This window comes from Panthera onca, chromosome E2, assembly GCF_046562875.1.
Source record: "Panthera onca isolate mPanOnc1 chromosome E2, mPanOnc1 haplotype 2, whole genome shotgun sequence".
NCBI lineage: Eukaryota > Metazoa > Chordata > Mammalia > Carnivora > Felidae > Panthera > Panthera onca.
Window position 1 is genome coordinate 49567025 of NC_138353.1, and position 24837 is coordinate 49591861.

At 43.6% G+C, this 24837-nt stretch overlaps 1 protein-coding gene across 4 annotated transcripts; it reads right to left on the reverse strand.

Moving 5' to 3' along the window:
• Positions 1 to 2821: 2821 nt before the first annotated feature.
• TMEM170A (transmembrane protein 170A) lies at positions 2822 to 23604 on the reverse strand. Of its 4 annotated transcripts, none has more exons than XM_060650113.2 (3): positions 23299 to 23604; positions 10853 to 10954; positions 2822 to 7574 (listed from the first exon to the last, which is right to left on the reverse strand). In XM_060650113.2, the coding sequence occupies exons 1-3, from the start codon at positions 23429 to 23431 to the stop codon at positions 7444 to 7446; spliced, it is 366 nt and encodes a 121-aa protein (XP_060506096.1). In that variant the 5' UTR covers positions 23432 to 23604; the 3' UTR covers positions 2822 to 7443. The 4 variants fall into 4 exon arrangements, with proteins under 4 accessions (XP_060506096.1, XP_060506094.1, XP_060506098.1 ...); XM_060650111.2 differs by having other exon boundaries at positions 10784 to 10954; positions 23299 to 23603; XM_060650115.3 differs by lacking the exon at positions 23299 to 23604 and adding an exon at positions 22585 to 23261 and having other exon boundaries at positions 10784 to 10954.
• Between the last annotated feature and the right edge of the window lie 1233 nt (positions 23605 to 24837).

The following is a 24837-nucleotide window of genomic DNA, read 5'->3' on the forward strand; positions in this document are numbered from 1 at the left end:
ATAATTATTGTAAGAAAGATGTATTAAATAAGGTGTTCTTGAACAGAAACACACATGAAACAAGATTATGTATTGATCAGTTGACAAAAAAGATTGTGACCGGAGACTAACAGGAACCCAACCCTGTACTGCTAACTGAATGTGCATGATGACTTTATAAACATAACTACTGTGAACGAGAATCAACAGAATCCTAGAATTCAGACAACACCCACATGCATCCTTCAAGTTAATCCACATGGAAGTATGGCCACCTATGGTCTCTATCATTTTATCAGATTAAAAATATTTCTTAATTAGAATCCAATTATGGGAAGCAGTAATCAGAAACAAATACACAGGAGACAGCAACAATTAACATGCTTTTGTTCAGGTTTAGGGTTTTTCTCAGCTGAAAATTGCTCTTCATTGTTACTCTATACTAGTCTGGGTTTGAGTCACCCAGTCCTAGAGTTAATCTAAGAAATAGATGAACACACCTGTGATTAAAAGGACATTATGGTGACTGGGTGACAGGCATTAAGGAGGGCACTTTTCGGGATGAGCTCTGGGTGTCATATCTAAGAGATGAATCACTCGCTGGGTTCTACTCCTGAAGCCAAGACCACACTGTATGTTAACTAGCTTGAAAATAAAAAAAATAAATGTTAAAAAGGGGCACTGTGGTGGCACTATAGCAGCAAACTTTTAAAAACAGCCTAATTGGGGACACCTGGGTGCCTCAGTCAGTTAAGTGTCCAACTTCAGCTCAGGTCATGATCCCGTGGTTCATGGGTTCCAGCCCTGCATCGGGCTCTGTGCTGACATCTCAGAGCCTAGCCTGCTTCAGATTCTGTGTTTCCCCCTCTCCCTGCCCCTCCCACACTTGTGCGCGCGCTCTCTCTCTCTCTCTCTCTCGCTCTCAAAAATAAAATAAAACATTACAAATAAATAAATAAAAACAGTTAATTGAAACATAATTCACAGACCATAAAATGTACCCATCTGAAGTACACAGTTCAGGGGTGCCTGGCTGGCTCAGTTGGTAGAGCATGTGGCTCTTGATCTTGGGGTTGTGAGGTCAAGCCCCATGTTGGGTGTAGAGATTGCCTAAATAAATAAACTTTAAAGTGCACAACTCAATAGTTCTGGTAAATTCAGACTTGTGCAGCCATCACATAAGAAAATGAGCCTCTGACCCATTTCTCCCCAATCCCCAGCCTCAGGCTAATCTGTCTCTATAAACTTGCCTATTCTGGACTTTTCATGTAAATGGTATTATACAACATGTGGTCTTTTGTAACTGTCTCCTTTCACTTAACACATCTTCGGAGGTAATTTCTCTTTGGGATGTACCTGTGGAATTGCTTGATCATATAGAAATCATATGCTTTACCTTTCGGGGAACCGCCAGATTGCTTCCCAAAGCAGCTGTGCCATTTTATAACCTCAGCAACAATGCCTGAAGGTTCCAGTTTCTGCACACCTTGCCAAACCCCTTGTCTTTTTTATTAAAGCCATCCTAGTGGGTGTGAAGTGGCATTTCATTGTAGTTTTTATTTGTACTTCCCTGATGACTGATATTAAACATCTTTTCATGTCTTTATTGGCCATGATATATGTTCTTCAGAGAATGTCTATTCAGATCTTTTGCCCATTTTAAAACCAGGTCATTTGTCTTTTTATTTATTTTTTTAACATTTATTTATTGTTGACAGAGAGAGACAGAGCACGAGCAGGGGCGGGGAGGGGCAGACAGAGGGAGACACAGAATCCGAAGCAGGCTCCCGGCTCCGAGCCGTCAGCACAGAGCCGTCAGCACAGAGCCAGACGCGGGGCTTGAACCCACGAACCACGAGATCATGACCTGAGCCGAAGTCGGACACTTAGCCCACTGAGCCACCCAGGTGCCCCATCATTTGTCTTTTTATTATTGAGTTTTAAGAGTTCTTTATATATTCTAAATAGCCGTCTCTTATAAACCATAGGACTTGAATAATTCCTTCTATTCTGTGGCGTGTCTTCCTACACCCTTGATGGCATCCTTTGAAGCATAACATTTTTAAATTTTGACCAAGTCCAATTTATTTTTCTCTGGTCCCTTGTGCTTTTGGGGTTCTATCTAAGAAGGCTTTGCCTAACTCAAGATCACAAAACATACTCTCGTTTTCTTCTGAGCTTTATAGTGTTAGTTCTTACATTCGGGTCTGTGCTTTAGGTAGATCGTCCTTATGGGAGAATAAGAGAAAAGTAGATGTGAAATTAGGACCCAGTATTTGGGAGTTTACCATGCCAGCCTCTTTCCTTGGACACTGTAAATGGACCCTGCAGTGACAAACTGGGATGTAGCCTTTTGCCCCTGGGGAAAAGGATGCGTTAGAATTCTCCAACACACTCTCCCCCAGCATCATCTCATTTCTCCCAGTCTCTTTGCAGCTCACTGTCACTCCATGCATTTGTTCAAATTCACAGTTTCCAGCCACTTTAAGGATAATCAGGGTAGGAGCTACTTTCCATTATTTCAAATAGTTTAACAGAGCCCAAATCCAGCTCAAAGGCATGCATTGTTTGACCTGAAAAGCATTTTATGTGAATTCAAGTTTGTTGCAAGCACTTAAAAATTGAGATGTCAACCTAGATTTCCAACTTCCCCTGAAAAACTGGAAAATCTGGACATACTGGGCTCAAAATCCCATAAAGTAAGGGACTAAGTAATGGTTGGCCCCTTTAGACAGGGCTCTCCAGTTGGCCAGAGTACAAACTCCCTAGAAGATTCCTGGTTCATTATTACTGTGTTGTCTTAGCAAGAGTTTATGGGGTCCTCTCTACCATACTCAGCACCTTTATTTTTTTATTTTTGAGAGAGAGACAGAGTGTGAGCAGGGGAGGGGCAGAGAGAGAGGGAGACACAGAATCCGAAGCAGGCTCCAGGCTCTGAGCTGTCAGCACAGAGCCTGACGTGGGGCTCAAACCCGTGAGCTGTGAGATCAAGACATGAGCCGAAGTCAGATGCTCAACCAGGTGCCCCCATACTCAGCACCTTCAGCCCCTCCTCTTCTACAGTCTCTTTCCATTGTCCAATCTTGGGTTATCACCTTTTGAAAACTGAAGACAAGCTCCTCCTCTTAGGTCCTGGATACATACAGTCTTGGGGGCTTCTGGCCAAACTCTGCATGTAGAGTTATCCTGGGGTGCTAAATATTGTTCTGTACCTTGATCTGAGTGGTATTCAGCATAAATGTGTGAACACATAAACGTTCATCAAGCTACACATTTGAGATTTGTGCACTTTACCGTATATTATGCTTCAATAAAAACTACAGAGACATGGTGGATGGGCAGTCTACTGCCAGACATTGTCTGTCTACAATGCCAGGAACTACAGTGGTCACCTTGTGCCCATGATGTAAGCTACTCAAAGAGGCCGATCCAATTTGCTGAAAATGGCAGAACAGAAAAAGACAATGTCAATGAAGAGTACTAAACCAATGTTGGGAGCCTCTCGTCACGAGAATTTACTGTTGAAATATTTCTTTTTCATACATCTTATCAGCTTTTGCCCATGCCAGTGTGGTTTCATACAAAAAGCTCCAGTTGATAAGATCTAGCCCACAAAGTGCAGTTAAGAGGACTCAAGATTACATAGTAAGTACAGTTTAATCACACCTTTGAACAAGAATTTTACCATAAATTAGTAAGACGTTGAACGTAAAAGGAATACAGCCAAACATATCTTAAGTAGTAAGTTATTTAAAACTCCCTAAATTTAAGTCAGACATTACTGCAAGATTCAGTTCATTGGCCACTGAATATAGAAATAATAGTCCCAGTTCACAGAATTGAAATTCTTTATTGATAAACATTTATACCAGAATTAGAAATGTCAGTAGAAAAATAAAATTTAAATAATTTTCTATTGTACAAAGATTTGATCATTTGGACTGCAGCAGTTGGTGAAATAATCTAATACAAAAGCTAAGCTGATTTTAGTGACAACCAGCCTAACTAATGCACGAAACAGAAATGCATACACACCACACTTCCTGCCTGGGGCTGGCTGATGGCGACCAGCCTCACCTCCCAGGAAACGGTTTCTTAGGGAAGGTCGATATGCACTGCAGTTGTAGTAAGAACTTAATACACACCAGAGCAGTCAGAAAGGACACTGAAACCGAAAGCCAACATACAATTCCAAATTTAAAAAACATGGGGTGCCTGGATGGCTCAGTCGGTTAAGCAGCTGCCTTCAGCTCAGGTCATGATCTCACAGTTTGGGAGTTCGAGCCCCAAATCAGGCTCTGTACTGACAGCTCGGAGCCTGGAGCCTGCTTCAGATTCTGTCTCCCTCTCTCTCTGTCCCTCCCCCACTCACGCTCTGTCTTTCTCTCTCTCTCTCTCTCAGAAATAAATAAAACATTAAAAAAAAATTAGAAAACATAAGGAATGGCTTAATGATTTGCATCAACTTTTTCTCACTGGTTTAGACATTTCCAGTAAACGTTTTGCTGCAAAATTTAAAAATGAGTTAAGAGCACAAAGAGACATCCTTCTTGTGGAATATTCATTGCGATTTGTACATGGACTTAAGTTTTCGTGAAATGCCTCCCCCACCCCCGCCAAGCCCCCGTATTAAAGAATCCAGCTTTTATGACTGGGAGCTGCCTCCTTCCCCTGCATAAAAAATACTAAAAAAAAAAAAAAAAGTGGATATCTAGCTGGGAAGGGGTGTTTGCACAGCCTCTAAGAAAGCCAGTTGTTGGCAAAAATTCTACAAACCTATATATGGTAAAATAAAATGTTCAGCACAAATGCCAGTATTTTTCCATGAGTGACCACCCCCAAATAATTGTGTATTTGAGACAAGAAATTAAAAAAAAAAAAAATCCAAAAAAGAACAGACATTCTTTATCATCCAAATAGTTTTTCCTTAAAAACATCTCAAGCTACAAAGCTCAATCTATATAAAGGTCTATAGAAATTTATACACAGTAGAATGTTCACATATGGGGATGGATGAAATATTCAGTAATTTAAAGATATAGTTTATATTTGAAGTTTTAAAAAAGCAGATCATCAAAATATGGCAAACAAACAAACAAACAAAGATGGGAACAAAAACACCTTTCAAAATGCACTAACTTTTGTGTCTTGGCTCTAAAAGAAAAATAACCAAATATTTAAATCATCTATCAGTATGTTCAAAAATTAGTATTCAGGAAGAGGGGCCTACCAACCATAGGCCCACGTGTTTAACTTGTGAAATTCTATCCAAAATGTTTTAGGGGAGAATTCTAATAAGAGGTATATTTCAAGAGAGATGATTAAAATAATTTTCTACAATAAAGGATATAATGTCCCCACTTTTTCTTTTTTTTTTTAGAGTTTATCTTGAGAGAGCAGGGAGGAGAGGGAGGAGGGAGAGAAGGAGGGGGGAGAGAGAGAGAAAGAGAGAGAGAGAGAGAGAGAGAGAGAGAGAGAGAGAGAGAATCCCAAGCAGGCTCCGTGAGGAGCCCAAAGCAGGGCTTGAACCCAGAAACCGTGAGATGATGACCTGAGTCAACATCAAGAGTCAGACACTCAACCGACTGAGCCACTCAGGCACCCCTGTCCCCAAGTGTCTTAAATTGAAGGGCTACTTTGCAAAAATCACAGCTCCTTGAACTGGAAAAAGGAGTCTTATTTATAGGGCACCAGGCTGGCTCAGCCAGTGGAGCAAGCAACTCTTGATCTTAGGGTTGTGAGTTTGAGCCCCATGTTGGGGCTCAATTTTTAAGTAGAGATTACTTAAAAATACAATCTCTTAAAAAAAAAAAAAAGGCTACATTTGCTTGAAAGAAAGATTTGAGCATTGGAAAGAAAACTTGGGGAATGTATAAAAACATTTGCTGGCATTCCAAGTCTTCTTGTAATTTTCCACCTAGTCTGAATATATGTCACTGTAATTTTGATAACTGGTCTAATGGCCTATTAGTTAGAAGGAAATCTCCAGTTAATTTTGTGACCTCTTTGTAATTTTTCCTCTTTGACTTTCCCTGATAAGTTCATCTTCCAGGCTATTTTTAATCAGAAGCTGGAGGGCATATTGCTTTAAATGGAATAGATATTGTTTGTGTGTACATGACCTCATGGGCTGTTAGCCTTACTGTCACAATGAAAACTTTCCTTTAAAAACATCAGGTTTAATGAATCAGAAACTATTCTGAAAACAGAATGACTGTATTCCATACAACGCAGTTAGGTGGTAAGGATCAATTTAGATATCTAATTTTTGCTATCCTTTTTCTTTTGAAGGTCACAGTTTTCAGACATTTTAATAAAAAAGCAATTTAGGCAGAAGAAAAACTAAGATAGCTAAAATTGGGTTAAAGAAACGATGTTTAATTCTCTGTAAGGAAATAGAGTCTCTTGAAGGGAAATGTAAAATGTGGAAGTATATCTGAAAATTAAATTTTAGGCACTTTCTGGGAGTGACCCCCAATACTGTAAAAGTGGTAACCATATTAAGACTAAGAAATCAATAACCTTTACCCTAGTTTAAGCTACATTTCAACAATTTCAACTAAAGTCACTAAGAAAAACTGTAACAATGTTTAAACAAAAAACAATTTTTTTGGTACCTCACTGTCCAAACAGCATCCTAACCAATCTGGCTTAAAATTTTGAACTCAAGCTATTTAATAGAGTCTATTTCCAATTAACCAAAATCAAGAGAATGAAAGTGACAAGAAAAGGGGTACAGGAACTTGGGAGGCAAAAAAGTCTCAGTAAGCTAGCTTATTCTGATAAAATGTACAAAACAATAGATTCACATCTCTTAAAATATCTTAAGTAATCAGAGGTCAAGATAGTTCTCCATAAAATGTCACATCATCTTCTTTTCTTTCAGCAGTGGAACTGAAGCCACTACTTGTGTTGTAGGGTTTTTTCCTGTTCTGTTTCACCAAATTTGTTCTCAAAGCTCTACTCAACCAAAACCTACTTGGCACTTACTGTCATGAAGATGTAGCAAAAGAGTCTGCCAAATTCTAATCAAGATTAGATTAAATAAGGTTTTAGTATGGTGTACTCTGTTCGGAAAGAAACCAGTATTTTTCATAGTTTCTCTGTTATAGGCAACATTGCATTTTCTCACATATTATTATACATTTCAGTGCAAAGGATGTCAATCTAGAAGCATTGTTGACCTAGCTTGGGTAAAGGTGCACCTGTAAAACTACTTAAATACCCCCCCCCCCCCAAAAAAAAACCCACTTGATTTGTTTTGGTTGAGAACAATAAGAGTCCAGTAAGATCTTCAATTCCTGGAGCTTCAAATCGCAGAAAGGGCTGAAATGTCATTCTTCACACGTATTTCTTCATCCGTTTCTTCCATTTGAAGAATTAAGAAAACACTACATTCCATAATGTATTCTTTTTGAGGATTCTGTAAAACTGAGGTTTGCCATCGGGGTATAAGGGTGTTCGCTATAGAGTAGCTAAAACCCGTAAAAAGGAGACCACTACTACACAGAATGTCTGTCCGGTGCCCAAGGTGAGGGCTTCAAATGGTATCATTTCCTTTCCTGCTGCTCGGTACACTCCAGCAATTGCAGCACCTGTTTAAAAATTCAAGAGTGTTAAAAAAAAAAAAAATCAAGGTTAATATAATCAGGAAAATACAGTACTTAAAATCCTACCCTAAGTAGAATATTCCAGATTTTTTTACATTAAAATTTAAATATCATAGAAATGTCTTATTCTCCCTATACTTTTCTCTAGATTTTAAGTATTCTCCATATGACTTATAAATTACTGATTAGTGCTTTCAGACGTTGAAAAGTGAGTCCTTAAAATGGAGTCTCCTGGATTTACTGAATAAAATAATCTGGAAATCATAACCCAAATCACAAATTTCCACATGACCTGATTACAAACTCATCACAAAAACATCTCTTATTTGCCATGCTTAGCATTTAACAGGTACCTAATAAAATTTTGGTAATGAATGCCAATGAAACTTTCCAGGGAAACTGAACAAGAAATATTTCAGAAAAAGCCAGAGACGCCCGCTCTGCCTTCTACTGTACTCAGCTCCCCTCCCAAAGTGGACGGACGAGCAGCAGAGGGAAAAGGAAAGGGTGACTCTACGTTTATGAAGTTGTTACTAATTCAAAGGGCATGAGGCCAGAGGTGCTAAGGGGGTCCTTCCTGTTCCCCACATCATTAATCGTCTTTATTACGTCAAGTCACCACAACTTTCCAGAAACGGAGTAAACCAAACACAAACATCTGTACCTCCCTAGAAACCCAGATGAATTGTTACAGGGACTCAGCATTGTATTGAGAGAGCCAAGATTTCATTAGTTTGACAATAATAGATCCAAAGTTCCCAGATGACCCTCCTCTCAAAGACCACTCCAAACAGAATCCTCCTTGGTCAGTGTGTTCATTCCTGCAAACAGGTATTTGCCTCTATGTTTTCTAAGATCCCTATTCTCGTGATACTCAGATCAAGCTGGAACGGAGAAAGCACAGCATGAAACAGATTTTGAATAATACAAGACAACATACAGCATCTCAATCAAATGCCTACACATTTTACACATGTGATATGAAAACATATTAACAAATTCGAAGAAGAAGAAAGAGCAAATTAACCAGTATCTGTATTGGTTGCCTGGAATATCTGTGACTTTCAAATGCCCACCTCCAGTGCCTATGCATACGTACGGTGTTATTAACATCTGCAAGGCACCTGCTGCATCGGGCCCCTTCATAATTTAGCTCCCAAACGAGTGGGTGGGTAGAAAGCAGTGTAAGAAACGTGAAGTAGGCCCTAAGGTGGGGCCTAGATGACGAAGAAGGGAAGAACGAAAAAAAAGCAAACCAGGAGGAGCAGTAAAATGGGAAGGAAATGGACTCTACTCACCAGAGTCTTAAAGAGAGAATGGACACATTTACTGCACGATTCCTAAGTGTTAAGTATTTATGTTAAGTACTTTAAATAAACATTATTTCCTTTTATCATCACACAGCATCTGAGGAGGGTAGAATTATGCTTCTTTTACTGATGAGAAATCTGAGACAGCTCCTAGGAGCCAGTAATCCAATAAGGAAACTGGAACAGAGGGTCTCTAAAGAGCAGCAGCAGGTGATACAGTTAAAAATACTATATAAAGCCAGTTATGGAAACACCTTAATGCAGACAGGAGAAAACTGGCCTCCTCCTCCTGTTATCACAAAGGTTTCGCCACCTACAGAACACAAAGAAATGAGGCCACTTTGTCCTCAAAAAAAAAAAAAACCTCAAGTCAAAGAAAAGGCAGAGGGGCAGTTCTATTTAGAGCTCAAGGCTTAAATGCACACACTCACACAAAAATTACAAATTAGCAGGAATGTTGTGTTTCTATCTTTTCAGCATGTATTTATGTTTACATATGCACCTGGAAAAAAGTCTGAAAGCATATACCAAAATGCAAACTGAGGTTTTCACTTAGGGATGTGATAATGGAGTGTTTTTAGTTTTGGTTTCTGGAGCTTTTAATTTATATAAAATATATTTATATTTAATCATGAGCTTAAAAATGACCTAAACTGATTCTCATCCTTATGATATCAGCAAAAGCCAAAAACAAGTAAAAACAATTTATAATTTGTTATTCCAGTTCTTTAAAAATTTTTTTAACATTTTTGAGAGAGAGAGAGAGAGAGAGAGAGAGAGAGAGATACAGAGCATGAGCGGGGGAGGGGCAGAGACAGCGGGAGACACAAAATCTGAAGCAGGTTCCAGGGTCTGAGCTGTCAGCAGAGCCTGCCTGATGAGGCGCTCAAACCCACGAACTGTGTGATCATGACTTGAGCTGAAGCCAAGCTCAACAGACTGAGCCACCCAGGTGCCTGTGTTATTCCAATTTATTTTTAAATGTTTATTTATTTTTTGAGAGAGAGAGAGAGAGAGAGAGGGGGGGGGGGAGGGGCAGAGACCGAGGGAAACAGAATCTGAAGCAGGTTCCAGGCTCTGAGCTGTCAGCACAGAGCCCGACTTGGGGCTCGAACCCACAAGCCATGAGATCATGACCCAAGCTGAAGTCTGACGTTCAACTGACTGAGCCACCCAGGCGCCCCTCCAATTCTTATTCAGAAAGTTTTGACAGGGGAAAAAAATAACCAGAAGACAAATCAGGTACCATTCATTAAAAAAAAATTTTTTTTGAAAGAATACAAGTGGGGGAGGGGCAGAGAGGGGAGGTTAGAGAGGATCTGAAGCAGGGTCTACAATGACAGCAGCAAACCCCGGGTGGGGCTCGAACTTGCAAACCATGAAATCATGACCTGAGCTGAAGTCGGATGCTCAACTGACTGAGCCACCCAGGTGCCCCAAATCAGGTACTTTTCTGAACTAGAATTACTCTTCCATCCTTAAAAAATTATTATTCATCCTGAGTGAGGAGAAGGACCTCGTCAACAATCTTTCGATGCCATCAGTCAATTGATAGCTGACAAGAAAGGAGCAGTAGCTTCCAAAAAGATAAACACCTTTTACTAGATTTCAAAATGTAGTTTTACTACATCTCAAAAGCCTCACATGGCTTATCTGAAGCCAGTGAGAGAAAATACAACTTAGGAAGTCAAAGATGTTAGCCAAATCATAGGAGGGGGAGGCGGGGGTTAGAGATAAGAGAAAAACAGTATGCTAAAGAAAGCGCCCATGGTTAAAAGCCACCCTTTGTTCTTCATTTCACACAGACATGTTTCTAAAATGGGTCCTGAAATTAAGCGACTAGTCATAGGAAACGTATGACTGGTATTTTAATGTCTAACATACTTGTCAAGATTCCAGCAGTAATTGGTCCCACGATGCCCATCAACAGGATGCTTACAGACATGAACCTACCATATTTGTGATGTCTGAGGGTGAAGAGGGCCAGTAATCCAGCAGGGACATGGAAGAAGAGAGAGGACACCAGTGCCCACAGGAACACACCATACCACATCTCTACGAGGAAAAGCAAAGAAAGGTCACAAGTCACAGACTTTCCTAGTACAGGAATTACCAAGGGCTCCTCATCATGCCCGCTTATTTCATTTTCAAAGCCATCCAGGTGCCAGGTAGGTTCAACAGTCAAATATCTAAATATTGATGGTTCTAGAGGGATTAGCAAACCACGGCCCTCAGGCCACCACCTGGTTTTGTGCATAAACTCTCACTGAACGCAGCCATGCCCATTCATTTAAATCTTGTCTAGGCCTGCTTTCAAGCTACAAGAGCAGAACTGAAACAGTGACAAAGAGCACATGGCCTGCAGAGTCTGAAATATTTACTATCTGGCCATTTCCAGAAGAACTTGGTCAACCCCTAAAATGATCAGTCATTTTAGACTTCTACGATGGAAAAGCTTTACCGTTTTATTCATTCAACAGTCATTTCCTTTTTTTAAATTTTTTTTAAGTTAAAAATTTTTTTTTATTTTGAGAGAGAGCGACAGAGAAAGAGAGAGACAGAGAGAGAATGCCAAGTAGGCATTGCACTGTTAGCTCAGAGCCTGATGTGGGGCTTGAGCTCATGAGCCATGAGATCATGGCCTGAGCCAAAATGAAGAGCTGAATGCTCAACTGACCAAGCCACCCAGGTACTCCACAACAATCATTTTCTACTCAGCCATCAAAAAAAAAAAAAAAAAAAAGAAATCTCACCATTTGCAATGACGTGGATGGAACTAGGGTACATTATGCTAAGCGAGGTAAGTTAGAGTAAGACAAATACCATATGATTTCACTCATGTGGAATTTAAGAAACAAAACAAAGGAACACAGGGTAATGGAAGGAAAAATTAAATAAGATAAAAACAGAAGGGGAGGCAAACCATAAGAGACTCGTAACTATTCTTAACTATAAAGAACAGAGTTGCTGAAGGGAAGGTGGGTGGGGCACAGGCTACACGGGTAACGGACATTAAGGAGGATACTTGTGATGAGCACTGGGTGTTACATGTAAGTGATCAATGTTTTTAATATAGGTTACCATGGATAAAGGTCCTAAATACATACATACATACATACATACATACATACATACATACATAAATTCATATCATGCCATCACGTCTTAGAATAGCAAAGCTCTTTAAGACATGAAATAAATACCAGAAAATATAAATGTCTGCCTTAGAGACAAACGGCACATAAGTGAGGGGGCAGGTTAGAGCAACTAGTTCCTAGGGAGAATGTCTAATTGACTTTTAAGATGACTGTAATTTAGGCAACATTAAAATATATGATCAGCAACTATGTCTAAAAACCTATGCATGAGCCACCTCAGAAAATACAAAAAAGGAGGAGATACCACCCTGCCCTCAAGACTTTGCAATCTGGTAAACAGCAGACAGAGCAATTCCCCTCAGTGAGCCCAGGCAAGCCTTCAGAATTCTCAAAATAGCCCCTTAGCTACCCACATGGATACAATGAAGGTGTCATGTGAGATAAAATACATTGTCCATCCTTGCGTTAGGAGCAGGTAAGTAACAGACAGTTTCAGAGGCCAGTCAACAGCTTAAACTTAGAGATTCTGGACCACAGCACTACCGACATCGGGACCAGTTAACCCTTTGTTGTGGGGGGCTGTCCTGTGCATCGCAGGACACGGAGCAGCACCCTAGCCTCTCCCCACTAGATGCCAGTACTGGCCTCCCCCCAGTTGCAATGATCAAAATTATCTCCAGACTTTGCCAGATGTCCTCCTGGGGCAAAACTTCCCTGAGTAAAAACGAGTGTCCTGACTAAAACAGAGGGTTTATAAGATTAAAAGCAGTTAAAGCTACAAAGATAGGGGCGCCTGACTGGCTCAGTCAGTACAGCATGTGACTCTTGAGCTCAGGGTCATGACTTTAAGCCCCACATTGGTCGTGGAGACTACTTAAAAAAAAAAAAAAAAAAAGCTACAAAGACAGATGGGGTCACACTATGGTGGGCTTTCAAGGCCAGACTAAAGACTTCAGTGTGAAAGCCCTAAAAGTACCATTAAAGGTCTTGAGCAGTAAAGGGTTGTCCGGACGCTATTTCACAGGCCCCACCTTACACTCCCAATAGGAGTACAAACTAGAAAACCTTTCTGGAGGGTAATTTAGAAGGGTGTATCCAAGAAAGTCCAGTGTGCACACCTTTGTCACAGAGACTTTACTTCCAGGAATACATCCGACAGGAATACACATGCAGGCAAGGCCAGAGATAACGAGGGGTTCCCGGCAGCATTGTCTGTAATGGCAAAGACTAGATGCCAACTGTACGTCCATCAGTGTAGGGCTTGTCAAACATGTTTGGGTGCAGCTATATAATGTAACATTTAAAAAAATTTTTTTTTTTATTTTTGAGAGAGAGACACACACACAGAGTGCAAGTGGGGGAGGGGCAGAGGAGGAGGGTGACACAGAATCCGAAGCAGGCTCCAGGCTCTGAGCTGTCAGTACAGAGCCCAACACGGGGCTCGAACTCATGAACCGTGAGATCATGGCCTGAGCTGAAGTTGGATGCTTAACCGCCTGGGCCACCCAGGCGCCCCTACATACTGTAACATTATACTACCACGTAAAAACATGGGATAGATCTTTATATACTGATGGGATAAGATGCCCAAGCCACAGTGGGAAGTAAAAAAAAAAAAACAAGTTCCAGAAGAGTGTACAGAAGAGTCTGTTTTTATAAAAACAAAAGAAACGAACGAGTGCGTAAGTCTATGAATTCGGAAAACAGTCTGGATGTAGGTGTACTTAATAAATATTGAGGACATGTGCAGGCGCTGTTCTAAGTGCTTTACAAATCTTAACCAGTGCAATCTTCTAAACAACTCTGTGAGGCACATGATATCCCTGGCTCTTGGCTGAGGAAACAGAGGCAGAGGGAGGGAAGGAACTTGCCAGAGCCCACAGTGCCAGTGGGGGCTGGGGCAGAGCCCTATTGGGCCCCACGCATGCTCCATGCTGGCAAGCTACAAAAGAGCCTTATTTCTGGGGGGTGGGATAGGTTGGGGTAGGGCTAATGACAATTCACTTTTTACTTTGATTTTTCTTAAAAAGCTTTTCTAGCTGCTTACTGGCTTTTACAGAATTATTATTAAAAGAAAGTAGAAAAGGAAGAAAAAAGGCTTTTGTTTCCAAAAGAACAGTTTGGGAAGGTTGGTGGGATTGGAATGAACAATTACAGAAACGATGAGGAGCACTAACTGGCTTGGGGAGCGTGGAGAGCGGGAAGGGCAGGACCAGGGGCTCTTCTCCAAGCTGTATCTGAAGCTGCATCTGAAGCAGTCATAAGAATGACTGCTGGGCGGGGGCGCCGGGGGGCTCAGACAGTTGGGCAGTTGATCGTCAGACTCCATTTCAGTTCTGATTGTGATTTCACAATTCTTGAGATCGATCCCCGTGAGGTGGACTCCCAAGTGACAGCACGGAGCCTGCTTGGGATCCTCTCCTTCTCTGTCCCTCCCCCACTCACTCTTCACGCTCAAAAAAAAAAAAAAAAAAAAAAAAAAAAAAGAATTATTGCTGTGCATGTTTCCTTCCCAATTTCTTATTCTTGTTGTGGGTGGGAGCCAAATGCCCCCAAGCCACCCTTGGCATTGTCACCGGTGGCTATACTAATTCTTTGCTCATTTTGACTCACCTAAAGCTTCAATTAACACTATATTCGACACACACCTGAATTAGGACACCTAGTTCATGCTTTGAATGAAAGTGTCAGGTGTGCCCCATCTAGGGCTCAATGCTTATTAAAAATAACAAACGACTGAGGGTGTTTTGGCACTTTTGCTCTGGTGAAAAACAGATTGCTATAAAAAGTTTCAAACCGTTTGTGAGACTTTTTTTTTACCCCCCGCCGAACAAGATCTATCTTCAGAAAAATTTCATAATACTGTTGAAACTGGTCTGTTTGACAGGGTTTGCCAAATTCTGCTAAGCCAAGTTAGATCATGAAATATGGGGCATAAAGTGATTAAATAGTAAGGTCCCAAACTTAAAAACTAAATATATGTAACATAAAAAGCTAATATATGTAAAAATATAGTGTCCAGAAACCGCCCCTCGAATACGTGTGCCCCCGCCAGAGCTCTGGTGCCCACACACCTCTCCTGCACCCTGGCTCAGTGACAGCAGCTTGGTCTTTTCAGCCTAAGCCCCCTCGTACTCCACCGCCGCCAGCTTGACCCCACGCCATGGCACAGAACCATGCTGTCCCCTTCCAAAGCAGTAACCCCATCTTCAATCCCACAGTCCTTACCAGCTACTCCCCAAATCACGTGGAGACTCTGACCTCTATCCCACCACCGAGCGTGTGAAATTCTATGACGGCACCGGGAACGCCAGCGTCCCAGGGTGGACAATGGGATGCAAAATCTGCCTCTAAGAACTCAGAGCAGTTGCCATTCTGGCTGCTGGCTGCCACAACGGACTTCAGACCCCGCCACTGAGCCGATACTACTCTCGGGCCCTGCTGGAGCTCCCCAAGTTTTAGAGGTAAGCACTGCTCTCAGGAGCAACTCAAGGCGGTGCTGGAGCCTGGCTTCATACTGGACGCCATGGCACCATCAGGGCATTGAGCTGGGAGGTGGGGCCTTGATCTGCCAGAGACATACCAAATTGATAACTGCATGAAAGGGGGTCCGAGAGGATCGAGGCCTGATGAGAAAGGAAGAGAGACCTCTCTCTCCGTCTCTCACTCTCTCTCCCTGCCACGTGAGGACATAGCAAGAAGGCAGCCTAAGAGGGCCCTCACCACAGCATGGCCATCCAGGCTCCAAAACTGTGAGAAAATAAGTTTTTATTTTTAAAAAAATTTTTTAAAGTTCATTCATTTTTGAGAGATAAAGAGAGACAGTACGGGTGGGGGAGGAGCACCAAGAGACAGGGAGACACAGAATCCGAAGCAGGCTCCAGGCTCTAAGCTGTCAGCACAGAGCCCAACGTGGGGCTCAAACTCACAAACCGTGAGACCATGACCTGAGCCAGAGTCAGGAGCTTAACGGACTGAGCCACTTAAACCACTTCAGCCTAGGGGCGCCTGGGTGGCTCAGTCGGTTAAGCGTCCAACTTCAGCTCAGGTCATGCATGATCTCACAGTGTGTGAGTTGGAACCCCGTGTCGGGCTCTGTGCTGACGGCTCAGAGCCTGGAGCCTGCTTCGGATTCTGTGTCTCCCTCTCTCTGCCCCTCCCCTGCTCATGCTCTGTCTCTCTCTGTCTCAAAAATAAATAAAAACATTAAAAAAAAAATTAAAAAAAAACACTTCACCCTATGGCATTTTGTTACAGCAGCCTAAAACACCAACCCTCACTCCTTCCCTATTTTCCTGGTGCACAGCACCTGCCTGAGGAGGACTGCTAGGCTACCAACCCACATCTCAATTTTCCGGAAAGCTGAGAAGCCTATTTGTAAACAAGGTGTGGCACAGCAGGTCAGCACTTCCGGAGTTTCTGAGAAGGGGCAGCACACCGCACGCACCCTCCTACAACCTTGAGCTGCATCCATTAGCTCCATCAGTGCCTACAAATCTTAGAGAACATCACTTAAGTCACACTAAGGAGGAAAAAAAGGGCTTTATTATGTTAGGTGAGTAGTCTAGTTTATAAAACACTTTTCAGATGGATGAGATTATTAAAGGACTCTTAATAGCAAAGGCAAACCCCAATCAATAAAACACTTAAAAAAAACTAAGCGATTTCCCTTTAACCTACTGCACCTTAATTTGCTATCTACGTAATAGCTACTTATGGATCATCATATAGTACTTTTCATTTCTTTGGTTCAATATGCTGTCAAAAATCTGTGTCTACATATCTTACAGTATTTCTCTGTTCACTATTTCAAATCAAGCGCATTATCTTCAGCTTTGCTTACTCTGACGGCAGCACTGCCTGATGTTGAAGGATAAATCAGAAAATTAATCTGCAACAAAAAATTATAAGGGGCAATCAGATTAAGCACTGGTGACAGACTGGGCTCCAAAGATGTCTACACACTCATCCCCAGAGCCCATGAATAGGTAGCAAAGGCAGTTTGCAGAGGTGATTAGGTTAGGGGTCCTGGGATAGGTGAGTAGACTGGCTTTTCCAAGTGGGCCTAATGTAATCACAAGGGTGCTTGTAGGAGGAGGCAGGAGGGTTGGAGACAGAGTGCTTGGAAGATGCTATGCTTCTGGCTTTAAAGATGAAGGAAGGGGGCGAGAGGCAAGGAATGCAGGTGACCTGTAGAAGACGGAAGAGGCAAGAAAACCAATTCTTCCTAGAACCTTCAGAGGAAGGTAGCGTTGCTGACCCATTTTGGATTTCAGGCCTCCAGAACTCTACGATGTTTGAAGCCACTAAATTGTGGTAAGTTGTTACTGTGCCAATAGCAAACGAATACAAGCGCCAAGAGTTTATTCTTTCAACAATCAAGTATTTACTGAGCCCGTCCCCTATGTCAGGCACTTGAGTGAAACAAAACAAGACAAACATGCTGCCCACAAGGAGCTTATTACCTTTAAGAATCTGTTTTTCAGACAGACGGTTCAGTTAAAGGGATAAGCCACACAGACTGCAGATTCCTCTAGGTGAGTTCTTTATTAACAGAAAGGGTTTGTAATGGCTGGCTCCCTATCTAATCTCCACAACTGAGTCAACCAATTTCTAAGCAAGGCCTCAAGACCAACCAGGCCCCAGTCAGAGTAGCAGAAGAAGCCTAAGCCAAGTGGGCAGGGTGAGGCTCAGCACTCAGCCATCCTTTTAGCTGGCCCCACTCTATCTTATGTTACGTCAAACAACCGAATGAACAAGCTCAGCTTCTCTGAAGCCAGGGTTCTAAGGGAACCTGGGAACCTGGGAACTGTAGTCCTACCTGGTCCTGGCAACTCAGTGCTGGACTGCCTTCACACTAATTGCCCATCAGCCTACATCTCTCCACACTGCCCACTGTGAGACCCCTCTCTTACTAAACCCCACCTACCCACCATGGTCCCCTCTGGTCCCCTGCAAAATCAAATACATATATATCGGTTACTGCCCCCAGTTCCTGACAGAGCTCCTAAAACCCTTTAAATAATGGTGCTAAGTGTCAGTTGCTTAAGTGTCCAACTTCGGCTCAGGTCATGATCTCACGGTTTGTGAGTTCGAGCCCTGCATCGGGCACTGTGCTGAAAGCTCAGAGCCTGGAGCCTGCTCTCTGCCCCTCCTCCTCTTGCACTCTGCCGCACCCCCCTCTCAAATAAACAAACATTTAAAAAATTTTTTAAGAAAAAAATAATGGTGCTAGAAAATATTCTGTTCTCATATTTAGTCTTTTATTATTTTTTTAAACATCTATTTTTGAGAGACAGAGCATGAGCAGGGGGAGGGGCAGAGACAAAAGGAGACACAGAATCTGAAGCAGGCTCCAGGCTCTGAGCTGTCAGCGCAGAGCCCGACGCGGGGCTCAGACTCATGCACCTGTGAGATCATGACAGGACCCTCAACTGACTGAGCCACCCAGGCACCCCCTAATATTTACTCTCTGACCCTGGTTTCTAACACAGAACTTCCAAATCCCTTGGAATTTCCAGGCACCTCTTTTGTTCGCAGAAGGCACTCTTGGTAGGCTCCAGGATGGTCACCAGAAAGCCATGATTATAAGCATGGAGCTTTCAGCCCCATCCTCCATCCTCTGGAAAGGGAGAAGGGTTGGAAGTGGAGTTAATAATCAATCACGCGTACGTGATTAATCCTCCATATAATCCCCAGGGCAGGGAGTTCAGAGAACTTCCGGGTTTGGTGACTACACCTATGTCTTGGGAGGGTGGCAGGCCCAGCTCCACAGGGACAGAAGCTCCTTTGTTCAGAATCCCTTCTGAATTCACCCTATGTAACTCTTTATCTGGTGTTCATTTGTATCCTTCAATATTCTGTGTAATAAACTGGTGATTTAGTAGGTAAAGTATTTTCCTGGGTTCTGTGAACTACTCTAGAAAATTAACTGAACCAAGGAAGAGGGTCATAGGAACCTCCAACTTAGAGCCGGCCGGTCAGAAGCACAGCCACCCACCTAGACTTCTGACTGGCATACAAACTGGGGAAACTGAGCCCTTTACCTGTGGGATCTAGTGTTAACTCCAGGTAGACAGAGTAGGAACTGAACTTCAGGACACCCAACTAGTGTCACAGAATTGGTAGACGTGTAGAAAACCCTACGATCGGTGTCAGAATGTGGTGAACGTGGGAGTAGTGTGAGAATAAAGGAAAGCAGGGAGTTTTCCCCAAGAGACCTTTCCACTCCTCCTTAACAGTGATGGCCTTCCCACCAGGACTGCCCGCTGCGGGCTGTCACCTCTCTTCTGACACCACTGCCTGACTGCCTGCTCACTGCTGGTTTCTGAGTGTAACCCTCTGGCCTGTCTCACTCCAGCGGCCTCTTGGTCCTGATCTGGCCTTCCGTCTATTCACACAAAGCCAGAAAATCAGTGCTAAAGGATATGAAGCATATTGTGAGGGGTTGTTTTATTATTATTTTTTTTTATCTGAGAGAGCGCAAACACAAGCGAGGGAGAGGGGTAGAGGGAGAGAGAGAGAAAGATGGATAATCTTAAGCAGACTCAATGCTCGGCATAGAGCCCAACGTGGGGCCTGAGCCCACGACCCTGGGATCATGACCTGAGCCGAAATCAAGAGCTGGACGCTCAACTGACTAAGCCACACCAGTGCCCCAAGTATGAGGTTTCTTGTTGGGGTGATAAAATATTCTAAAGTTACTTGTGATGATGGGTGCAAACTCTGCAGATGCTGAAAACCACCGAATTATACACTCAGGAGTTGGCCAAACCATCCGTCCTCTGCTCAAAACCCTCCCACACCACCCTCTGGGAGGTGACCTCACCTCTTCCTCCCTGCTTTGCCCACAATCTTCCGTCCTCCATGGTGGCCTTCTTTATGTTTCCTAAGTAAACTCCTGAGCCAGGGCTCTGAACCTGCTGTGTCGCTGTCCAGAAGCTTCTCCCAACAGCTGCATGGCTCGTGCCTCACGTCCTTCAGACTGCAGCTCCAATAGCATCATCATCAAGAGCTTCCTCATGACCCTAAGTAAAACGGCATTCCCCCACCTGACGCACAAGACCTGCCACTTACTATCTCCCTCCTGTCTGACAACACCGGCTCTTCCTTTCCATACTTTCATTTTCTCTCTATCCTCCTTTGTTTTGCTCACTACACATCTTTACTTGGTACCTAGAAAATAATAGGCAGGCAACAGACACTTGAGTAAATACTTACTGAGTGAATGCATAAATAACTGGTCTTGAGTGTGACCCATTCTTGGCTCCGGCAACGGCACAACCAAACCCTAGGTAGGTTTCAGTTTAACTATCACAGGACACGCTTTAACACTGCCATTAATAAAAATTCCTACCTTCAGAAAGTTCCTGCTTTCCTGCTAAAAGACAAGATCTGCCTTTCAGATTTGCTAAAAAACGATGACAAAAGAAATCTGAACAACCTGGAATAGGGAGGGTTAGGCGGCAATCTAAATGGCTAAATTGCAAATGCAGGTTAAAAAAATCAATTCAAAGCTTCCTGATGGTGACAAACCACAGAGTATTTTAGAGCAACGATTTTGCCATATTGACTTGTCGTAAAGTGCAAGTAGCCTTTTCTGTGAGGCCAAAACAGAAGTAATTCCAGATTCAGGTCAATGAACAGAACTCACTGTAAGCAGGCTTTGGTACCTCGAAAAGGATCAAACTCCACGTACCTATAACATCCATTAGTCCAGTTAAAGATGAGACACAGCAGGGAGGCTCTGTGTTTACCCATCCCATTCTGATCAACTTCAGATCAAGGGCTATATCTCATGTATGTTTATATCCCAAGCCCAGAGCCTGCACTGGGCCAAATGTATACTTGCTGAATATGAATGAATAGTTCCCCCAAATTATATATATATATATATATATATATATATATATATATATATATATCAATAGAACTGCCCATAAACTCATGTACATGTGGCAGTTTCCTGTTTTCAGAATACTTTCTGAAAGCAAAACAATTCTCATAGCTGTCATAGCTACTATGACATAATGTCTAACTACTGTCCCAAATCCACTTATCTCAATCTTAAAGAAAAGGCAACCAAAAGATAGACAGACTGGAGAATATTCAGCTCCAAAGTACCACCTCACATATGACTTATCGCAAAAGGATTAAGGTACCCTTTCAGTGGAGAGATCCGATAAACACCACCTTCACCAAATGATTACTGACAGCAGTGTTAGTAAAGGTACACCGTGATGTTAAAGGTCTCCTGATATAATGCACTGGGAAGCGGACATCACCTGTATAGATAGGATTCTAAACAAAAATGTTTAATCTGAATGTAAGCATGAAAAAAATGATCGATAAACTTAAATTATAGGACATTCTATGAAATTAGGCTGGACTCTTCAAAAATGTGAAGGAACAAAGATGGAGTAACTGTTCTAGATTCACGGAGACTAAAGACACATGGCAACTAAATGCACAGTGTGATCCTGGATTAGATCTGGGTTTTTTCGTTTGTTTGGTTTTTTTAAAGAAAAAAGCTATGTGGGGAGCGTGGGTGGCTCAGTTGGTTAAGCATCAGAATTCAGCTGAGGTCATGATCTCGCGGTCTGTGAGCTGGAGCTCCGCGTTGGGCTCTGTGCTGAGAGCTCAGAGCCTGGAGCTTGCTTTGGGTTCTGTGCCTCCCTCTCTCTCTGCCCCTCCCCTGCTCACACTCTGTCTCTCTCTCTCTGAAAAATAAACATTAAAAAATTAAATAAATTTTAAAAAAGATACATGCTGAAGTATTAGGCACGAAGCATCATCACTTCGGTAACTTCCTTTCAAATGGGTCTGCAGAAAATAAAAATGTTGTGTGCGCGTGTGTATGTATGTACATACACAATTCACACACACATATATGCATATAGAGATAAAGCAAAAGAATGAAAACGTTAATAATGAGTCGAAGTAAAGTACTTCAATGTATCAGTATGTTTGAAAATTTCAAAATAAGGAAACAAAAACAGACTAATCTGGTCCAGCAGAACCTCCAGACTGTGTGTACATTGCATTTTTCATAGTGTCTCCAGAATGCCATAGATTTGTTGTCACGGTCAAATGTGCTCTTAGTACCTTTTGAAACAACGGGAGCTGCCAGATTATCATTTTAGCTAGAGTTCCAAACTAACATCTGCATCTGCCCCAACGTGGTTATTATCATCAGCTGTCCCACAAAGCTGTCAGGGAAACTACTAGGCAGGTAATACACACCAAGTCCCGGGGGTCCACTGAACGGCGCCCGGCAGTCGCTTCCCCGTGGAAGAGAAATCACAGGTGCCTTGTTTATGACTGCAGCCAGTAAGTAATCCAATCGTCCTTCTTTTGCAGGTCCCTGGCGCAGTTCTCGAATTGTTTACTCCCAGTCACCTTTGCCGGACAGCCCAACCTCACCCTTCCATCGCCACTGTTCTGTCTCCTGGCCTTTTAAAGGTCCAACACAGAACTGCGCCCTCCCCTCAAAGCCTTTATGAGCCTTCCCCAGTCATTTCTCCTCCTCTCAGTTTTCTGAGCACGGAGAGCTTTCTACCTTCTTATAAATTTGGAAAAAACCCTTACATCAGGCCCAGCAGAAGCTCCGGCGGGCGTTAAGGAGAGTGAAAACGCATCTGTGTCAGAGATCTCGAACGCGGGAGTGGGGAATTCGGCAACAGGTCTCAGAAAGTGATTCCTCGAAAGAGAAGCTGGCGGAGTGGGTGCGTTTGGACGCAGGTGGGACAGCGATCGGCAGACAACCCGGGGGCACCCGGGGCTGGGGCGAAATTACACACCAGGGCAGCGAGGAGTGCCGACCGCCCCTCAGCCCGGCCGGGACGGTTCGGCGTCCGAGCTGCGAGAGCCGCGCGGCCGGCGCGGACCACAGGGGCCAGGCGCCTCGAGCCCCTAACTAGCTGGCGCGACGGCCTCCGGGGCTCTGTCGGGTCCCGGTCTGACCCTGGAGCTTCTGGAAACTCCAAACAGCAACATCAGCTCGGGTGGAGGCCGAGCTCCCTCCACTGACGGGTCCACTCGCGGCCGCTCCCTCCGCTCTGGCCCCCAGCGCAGAGTCGGAATGGTCCGCCAGAGGTGCCGGCGGGGAAGCCACGGAGGAAGAGCTATATCCCCCAGCTCCCCGCCGAGGGAGCGGGAACCTCCTTCCAGGAGGCATACAGCGCCGGCAAAGTGGGACAGGCGGGCGGAGAGGACCCCGCCGCGGGGGAAGGGGCGCCCCCCGGCCGGGCGGCGGCGACGGAGCGCGGAGTGCGCAAGCGCGGGGCGGGGCGGGGCCGGTACCTGGGAAAGAGCAGAGAGAAGTGGAGTTGGGGCACAGGGTCCCGTTGCCCACCCGCGGCACGAGCTTCAGGCTGAGGATCTGCTGTAGGAGCCCGGCCGACCCTCCGCTGCCGCCGCTCCCCTCGTGCTCCATCCCGCCGCCATTCACCGCAGAGAGATGTGGGGGAGCGTCCGAAGTGCTGCCGAGGCTCGCTCGCTCTCACTCACAGACCAAAGCGCTCTCTGACTCTACCTCCTCAGCGTCACCCTCGGATGGGGCCCTCTTCCTCCCACCTCAACGGCTCAGCCAAGTGATAGGACCTTCCTCCAATCACAGGACGCTGCAGATGGCAGAGGCGGGGCGAGAATTGTTCCCTCCCCTGACGTTGCGTATGGCTCACCGAAACCTGGCACCCACGGGCTACGCCCCCTACTGGGCAAGTGTCTCCTGCTCCAGAGTAGGATGTGCGAAGCTCTGCCCTTCTCTGCAGCGCCACCTATAAGACAGTAGGGGGATTGCATACCCTCCCCAGACCCGGCGCGTAGATTTCAAACGGATCTAGCAATGAGAATCAGATGGTTCAGCAGCCAGGTGAAGGAGGCTGGAAGACATCAGCAATACCTCCAATATTTGGAGGGAAAGTGAATTTTTTGAAAGCTTAACTTTCTTTAAAGTAAAAAGCCTTGCTTGCAGGGACGCCTAGGTGGCTCAGTCGGTTAAGCATCTGACTTCAGCTCAGGTCATGATCCCACAGTTGGGGAATCCAAGCTCAGCATGTGGCTCTCTGCTGTCAGCACAGAGCCTGCCTGCTTTGGATCCTCTGTTTCCCTCTCTCTCTGCCCTTCCCCAGCTTGTTCTTTCTCTCTCTCAACATAAATGTCAACAAATCTTAAAGAAATGCATTGCTTACAAAGTTCATAGTATTTTACATAATATTAATTCAAGAACATTAGCAAGATTGTTTATTAGAGTTCCCTCTTGAAGATTTCGTTTTGAGAGCTAATGTCCGTTCCTCAACACTGCAACTGGGATTTTGCATCAACCAAGAAACATCTAAAATGGAAATAGTAAGTATTAAAAAAAGTCATGAAATATTTAATGCTATCTTCTGGTACATTTCTCAGACCATGAGAGTGTGTAAAAAGTGGAAGAAACATTATTTTAGGGTTATATAACAATCAATAGTGTATCACATTAGGAAACATTATTTTTAATTTACAAGTCTATCCCCAAATTCTGAATTGAGAGGTTAAAAAAAATGACATTTACACTTGCAGGAGTCAGAAAATGTATGTTTGATGTGCCCTTTCTTTTAAAAAACATTCTTTTAGGGGCACCTGGGTGGCTTAGTCGGTTAAGTGTGGGCTTCGGCTCAGGTCATGATCTCACGGTTCATGAGTTCAAGCCCCACGTCAGTCTCTGCGCTGACAGCTCAGAGCCTGGAACCTGCTTCAGATTCTCTGTCTCCCTCTTTCTCTGCCCCTCCCCTGCTCACACTGTCTCTCTCTGTCTTTCAAAAATAAATAAACGTTAAAATTTTTTAAATTTTTTAATGTTTA

Excerpts from the sequence above, each read along its gene's own strand:
- TMEM170A (XM_060650111.2), bottom strand. The coding sequence starts at position 23,431 with ATGGAGCACGAGGGGAGCGGCGGCAGCGGAGGGTCGGCCGGGCTCCTA. Across the intron at positions 10,955-23,298 it reads TTCTCTCTGCTCTTTCCCAG|AGATGTGGTATGGTGTGTTC; the intron begins GTACCGGCCCCG and ends TTTTCCTCGTAG. Across the intron at positions 7,575-10,783 it reads TACTGCTGGAATCTTGACAA|GTGCTGCAATTGCTGGAGTG; the intron begins GTATGTTAGACA and ends ATTTTTAAACAG.